The sequence below is a fragment of the Conger conger genome, chromosome 3, assembly GCF_963514075.1.
Source record: "Conger conger chromosome 3, fConCon1.1, whole genome shotgun sequence".
NCBI classification, from domain to species: Eukaryota; Metazoa; Chordata; class Actinopteri; order Anguilliformes; family Congridae; genus Conger; species Conger conger.
The window spans coordinates 78,632,535-78,639,748 of record NC_083762.1 but is presented as its reverse complement, the minus strand read 5'-3'; the positions used below and the strand labels follow the sequence as shown (position 1 = coordinate 78,639,748).

The 7,214-nt window shown below is 42.5% G+C and overlaps 1 protein-coding gene across 1 annotated transcript in view; it reads right to left on the bottom strand.

Moving 5' to 3' along the window:
- Positions 1 to 336: 336 nt before the first annotated feature.
- gpr39 (G protein-coupled receptor 39) overlaps positions 337 to 7,214 on the bottom strand; it is a 28,821-nt gene continuing 21,943 nt past the window's right edge. Inside the window, exon 2 of the mRNA XM_061234688.1 lies at positions 337 to 2,700. Coding sequence (XP_061090672.1) covers positions 2,216 to 2,700 — 485 coding nt within the window. The 3' untranslated portion in view covers positions 337 to 2,215. The remainder of the gene's footprint in view (positions 2,701 to 7,214) is intronic.

Below are 7,214 nucleotides of genomic sequence, written 5' to 3'. Positions count from 1 at the left end.
AAAGCCTTAATGCACCTGCTGTTTTGATTGGGTTCCGTGTCACAGATATGATCTCTTATCGCCAATGTTTTAAGTACCATAGAAAGGAAGTACCATAGAAATCTGCCCTGGTGACAGCATGCTGTACAGCGTATGGACTGATTGGCGTTTTAAGCTCACGCGCTGCTCGCATACACGGACGCTGTTGCAACTCCTGTTCAAAACTTCGATTATTTTCCCACTGCAGACATTGGATGAAATTTGCACAAGCAGTGAAGAATTACTTGGGATAGCAGACTCAATTATAGAAAGCCTATACAAATGACAAAATCATCACAATCCCTTACAGTCCATCCATTTCAGAGTTATCATGGCAACTTTTATTTAACAAAAGTCAGGTCCCTGTTTAACAAAAGTAAAAACTCAGTAAATGTAATATAAAGTAAAGAAAGGCATTTTAGATGTCATGTGAATGCCTCCCACTGAGTGAAACATTCATAGCAGACGAAGCCGTGTGCACCAATTTCTAATACAGATGATCCTCATCATCTCCGAGTCTGAGAAGCGTTTTCATTTTGGAGAAAGATAAAAGCCTTGAGATTGACAGCTTTAATTTATTACGACCTGGAACTCACTTGGTTTTGTTTGAGTTTGAGATGGAGTAGCTCACTGAATCACTGAAAGAAACCAGAATGCTGTACAGCCTTTGTATGATCTGTGAGTGAGGTTTTACCTACAGAACAGTTTATGAGTTGGACTGGAAAATCTACTTTGTATAAAGGTGGCGATCGATTTTCTGTTGCTTTCCTTACCAAATTGCACTTGATGTTTTGTACTGCTGAGGAACATTTGCTGTTATTACGTCTCACCAAGGAGCACGAGAAAAACATCGCTGATTACTGCTCACGCAAAAACCCACTTCACTTCTAATGTTCATCAGTGCCATGTACTGACATAAGAATTAAAGATAAAAATCCACGGGAAAAGGATATCAACCAGCCCATCAAAATGTGAACTCTGTATTTTGAATTGGTTGCTTCAGCAAAGCGTAAAATGCACCCATAATTGTTCCATGCTGTTGAAATCATTATTTTCTTGAAACAACTCGTTACCCTTAAAGGCCTGATCACGGTCGCATTTACGTTGTCCTGATATGTTTGTAAATGCACTGTAAATGCAAAAGTATGTAATGTATTATAGTCTTATTATATTGTTACATGATTGTTCATTGTAAAATTGTAAAAAAAAAGAAAGAAAAAAAAGTCACTGTTAAGCTGTTGGATGAAGAATGGATCAGCTCATGAAAGACTACAGGGGAGGCAGCACTAAAATACAAGCGCTTGCATGTGTCTTTACAACTCCAGTCCTGGAGGCCCGATCTGTGTGCAGGTTTTTGTTCCAACCAACCACCTCAATTTTAGTTTTCTGACAATCCTATAAACTATGCTGGGTCACTCTTGTGTACTTGAGCACAGTACAATCTTTAGGATACACTTGTAGTCTCTGGCTATAGCTGGTGCTCATACAAATGTCAGAGCTAGACGTGATTGAGCTAATTAAGTAAGCGCTAAAGTTGGCACAAAGTCCTGAAACGGATCGGCACTTGTTGCCACTTCATGTGAAATGTTTTTTTATGGCCAATCAAACTGGTCCTTGGTGTATATTTCCCTCAGAACTCAGAAAAAGAAATCTGAGAAACTACGGCAACCCAACAACCCTACTGTAGTCACAGTGTGTGAACCTGTGAAGCGCTAATGGTCTTTTTTATGATGGCTGAATGTCGATGCAGTTCAGAAAGGCACTATGTAGGCCTCTCTTTTGGAGTAACATTATACACACGTGGCGTAACAAAAAGGGAACCCGCTTCCTCTCCTGTAGTGACAGTGACATTTGTCATTCCAATCGAATCATGGTTTTTAAAGAGATTAAAAATTTTATTCATGTATATTGCAAAATGCGACCACAATCAAATGCGACCTCAAGTGGTCCTGGGGGTCTATTCTGCTTCCCCGAGACCAGGGTGAGGCTCATGTGGGTCCTAACCCTGGTCCTGGGGGTCTATTCTGCTTCCCCGAGACCAGGGTGAGGCTCATGCGGGTCCTAACCCTGGTCCCGGGGGTCTGTTCTGCTTCCCTGAGACCAGGGTGAGTACAGTATGGATTGCATACTGTAGTCAGCGCAGCCAAACAAATATTTTTGTTTAAAATCACTGGAGGAACCGAGAGCACATTTATGTTCAGATTTCAGACTCGTCGACGTTGTGACGCTGCGTAGCGCTTCGGTCCGGATTCGACGAGTCGTCAGAGTTCAGAGGGCAAGAGGCGGCGGCACCGGGGCTTTGGAACGTGGTGAGGCTGACGGGCTTTTCTTCTTCGCTGGTGGCACGCGCGCGCCGGAACGACCGGAGGACCAGGGGGCGGGCGGAGCGGGTGGAGTTGGCGGCCGCGGCCTTGCCCGCCAGCGTCCTCCTGTTGACGTGCTCGATGGTCAGGTGACAGCGCAGCACCTGCAGGAACACCTGGCGGAACTGGCGGGAGGACAGGTTGTACAGGAAGGGGTTCAGGACGGAGCTCAGGTAGAAGAAGGTGTCGGCGACCGGGTGCAGGTACAGGTAGGCCTTGAAGTACGGCGTCGTCCAGCTGGTCTTGGGCAGGGCCGCGGTCATGAGGCGCCGGATCTGATTGGGGATCCAGCACACAGCGAGGGTCCCCACGATTAAACCTGCATGAGGAGGGGGGCAGAGGGAGAGCAGAGACACAGCAAATATCCATCAATCCATCCATCCGTCATCTACCCCGCGTACGAACGACGAGGTGCGTTCAAGGCAGCTAAAAGTAACTGGACTAATTTTCCATTTAGTTTGACACCGACCCATTTTCAATACAAATGGATGCGACTTAGACGTAACAATGCCAGCTAGCTGATTCGTTGCTTGTCTGTGATTAATTTTTTAAGGTAAGAAGAAATTCTGAAATTATTAAAGTGTATCATGACAGCCAAATAATTGTCAGCTTTTGTTCTCTCAGTGTCTTCACCATCGGCAGCCATTTCTGTTAGCGGCACTCTACCTTTTCAAATAGTCTGTGGCAAACAGAAAAAAGCTTGAATATTAACTAACGTTAGCTAATGTTTGCGATCTTGAACACACCTCTGGTCTAGGTCACAGGGGGTGCTGGAGCCTATCCCAGCATGCATTGGGCAGAAGCCAGAACATACCCTGGACATCTCAGGTCACCAATCCATCCCAAAGCACACATACACACACACACACACACACACACACCATGCACTCACACACTCATACCTAGGAATAATTTAGACTCTCTAATTAACCTGAACTGAATGTCTTTGGACTGTGGGAGGAAACCGGAGTACCCGGAGGAATACAGTGAATATAGTGGAGCTAGTACCATTAGAGTGGTGTGAAAATGTGAAACTGTCAGACAAATCTTAAAATCATCTATTTTAGCTTGTATTTTTATATTATAATTCATGGAAAATGTCATTTCTTTTCTTGATGCTACTAGTTCTTGCTGTTCCTTTAAATGGTATCACTTCTACAATCTTTTTCAAATAATATTAATATTTTTTTTGAAAGATTCTGTCTATTGTCAGTACATTGCTATCTCTGTTATTTTACTGCTTTCTGATTGGGAGGTGCACTTCTGCACGGTGTAAATCTGTTATCACCATAACTCAGTCCCAAGGAGACTGTTGGATTCTAAAGGTGGTTATTATGAAAGGTAATCATTTCATGACTTAAATGTCATAAAGCAAGTTAATGAAATGTAGATATTATCGGGCTAAATATCATTCTGGGTCTTGCTTTTACATTATAAAAGCTCACAAAAATGTAATAATCAGGTTATGACTGGAGGATTGACTCATTACAAGACAATACAAAACCAAAAATATAACAACTCCCAAAACATCTTGAATGGACTTATTCATCTGTTTGTTTCTTTGTGACTGCTCTGCTGAGATAATGAATAGACCAGGCACAACTGTATTGGTAATGAAGAGGACAAATTTTATTTATTTGTATTTGTATTTTTAAGGGTTACCTTGGCTGGTCTTCTGTGAAGAGTATCTGTATTCAGCAACTATGAAGTTTAAATAAAGATGTGTGGCAAAACAAAAAAAAAACCCATAGTGTACACTTTAACAGAAGCTGTGTTTCCATGTTTTAATAATAAAGACGAATAATGTCATAATTTTATGAAAGGCCGAATGGTTAATTGAAAATACGCATTTATGATGCACTAGGATTACAATAACAGTCATTTTTGCAGACATTATCTTTACTATTTAATTCATTTTGCCCATGTAAATTCCCCATTAACACTTCAGTCATTTTCCCTCTGCCCTGTGGGACAGCCAACCACGGTCAGCAGAGCCACAGTCGGGATTTAACGCTCGATGATGAGGTGCATCTCTGCAATGCATAACAGCACTTCAGCAGGGTGAGCCACTTGACAACCAATTCTTACATTCTTGATGACACGGGGGGAAGGGTTTGACCGGGAAAATGCTCTTCTGCTCAGATGGTTGGCATTTTTTCGATGTGCCTTTATCCAAAGCGCTGTACAATTGATGCTCGTCATTCACCCATTCATACGCACACTCACACACCCACAGCGATTGGCTGCCATGCAAGGCACCAACCTGCTCATCAGGAGTGTGTGTGTGTGTGTGTGTGTGTGTAGGTGTGTGTGTGTGTGTGTGTGTGTGGGTGGGTGTGTGTGTGAGTGTGTGTGTGTGTGTGTGAGTGAGTGTGGGTAGGTGTGTGTGTGGGTGTGTGTGTGGTTGGGGGTGTGTGTGTGTGTGTGTGTGTGTGGGTGGGTGTGTGTGTGTGTGTGAGTGTGTGTGTGTGTGTGTGAGTGAGTGTGGGTAGGTGTGTGTGTGGGTGTGTGTGTGGTTGGGGGTGTGTGTGTGTGTGAGTGTGTGTGAGTGTGTGTGTGTGTGGGTAGGTGTGTGTGTGGGTGTGTGTGTATGAGTATGTGTGTGTGTGTGTAGGGTCATTGTACTAGTCGTATTATAATATCTTACAATCTGACGAGTACACACTATGAGATAAAAATAAACCATATAGAAGGTATCACAGTGGGATGATAATTCAGGACTGGTTTCTGGCCCACAGAGCTAGTGGATTGATTCTCAAGAAGAGCACTGCGATCATAACTTCAGTAACTCGGCAATTCAGCTGTATGTTCACACTGGAAGACGGTATCAGTGAAGGACATTGTAATACAATTATTATAAAATGAAATTGATTGATTAAGATAAGCAATACCCGCTTCACATATGGGATGAATTATGCATTAAACATAGCAAACCAAAAAAATGGAAAAAATAAAAAATCACTTTTGAGACATAAGGTATCCCCATAAGTCTGAGTACGCTATCTATCTTCTGGTTTTCATCAGCAGAATTATGTATTGGTCAGGACCAAGAAATTACAGACTATTGCAATTCTGTGAGACATGGAGGATGCCTGCCTATTTGTCATTTCTGAAAGGGAATGCTGAGTTTACTTCCACAAAACAAACAGAGCCGCTTCGAAGCCCCGTGCTTAGAAACACACATAATCCACTCAGAAATGTAGCCTGTTTAGTAAAGATTTTACCCTTGAGTCATAAATCAAGAAAAACACCAATGCATCACAAGATCCAAATCTTGCAAACAGAAAAAGACATGTTGAAACATCAAATGTTTTATTTATATTAATGTCCCAGAGGACATCTGCCAACCGGGCATAAAAGTCAAACTCCTGGGAAAAGATCTTGAAAAACAAAACCAAAATAAAGTATTGTGTCAAAAGTTATTTATTTATTTCAAAATGCACATTTGTATCTACTTGAATAACAACCTAAATATATACTTTGGGACATATAAAAAAAACAACATCGTCACACCTCATCCCTATTCTGACATTTGGTCAGAAAAACAGCTGAACCTCTTGACCACGTCTGCATTAACAAGCTGGTGTACAGGTATTCCTAATAAATTGCCCTTGAGGAGGGAGAGATACCCAGCCTGGCACAACGACGATCACACAAGCTTGCTTAAGACAATATTGATATTTTTTTGACAACCAGAGAAAGCCAAGTATTATAAGTATTATAAGGGCCCCAAGGCCCCCATTTTCCACTTGATGTTATTAGCGCTGTGTGCCGAGGCTCCAATCGTTTATTTAAGAGTGCGGATTGATTTAAATATGTGCTATGTGGTGCAGTATTGTTTCAATAATAATTTTACAAAATATCGAACACACAAGGGGTGTTATTTGAGAAAAAATATTGACTAAGAAATAACTGAAGATTCCGGAGATGCATCTACAAGGTGCAGCTTGAGGAAGTGTGAAGTGACGTCCACGTTGCCACTGCAAACAGAGCCGTTTGTAATTTGCGTTTCCAGGAGCTGTTTTAATGCATAAAATAGTCTCTGTTAGCAGGCATAGTGGCTGTTTGGTACACCGTAATCTGAATCACATCGCCGGACCTTTGCCTCATGATTCAGCCTCGGGCACTGAATATTTTAGAATCAGGATAGTCATGAAACACGAAACACGCAACAAACCACAAAATAAAAAATAGAGGTCATGGCATACGGTTCCAGCACCGGAAAATATGCATTGTATAATTCAAAAGGTATCTATCTTAGTCCCAGGTGTTTATCTTCTTCTTGCTTATTTTCAAACGTTTATTACATAATTGATTTATCAGTTATACATACTGCATGGGCCACAGGCTGTGGATTTTAGTCCTCCATTTAAAACGTTTCACATTCATTGGACAGCCATTTAAGTCACTGAGTTACTGTAGCCTCCTTTCAAAACAGGATTCGCTGAGGTACACAGAAAAGTTCATCCATCCATTATCTTAACCCGCTTATCCTGAACAGGGTCGCAGGGGGGCTGGAGCCTATCCCAGCATACATTGGGGCGAAAGGCAAGAATACACTCTGGACAGGTCGCCAGTCCATCGCAGGGTACACACACCATTCACTCACACACTCATACCTATGGGCAGTCTTTGGACTGTGGGAGGAAACCGGAGTATCCGGAGGAAACCCACGCAAACACAGGGACAAACAACATGCAACATGCAAACTCCACACAGAGAGGCCCCGGCCGACCGGGATTCGAACCCAGGACCTCCTTGCTGTGAAGCGACAGTGCTACCCACTGCACCATCCATGCCGCCACCCAGAAAAGTTAAGAATTGCAATTTCAT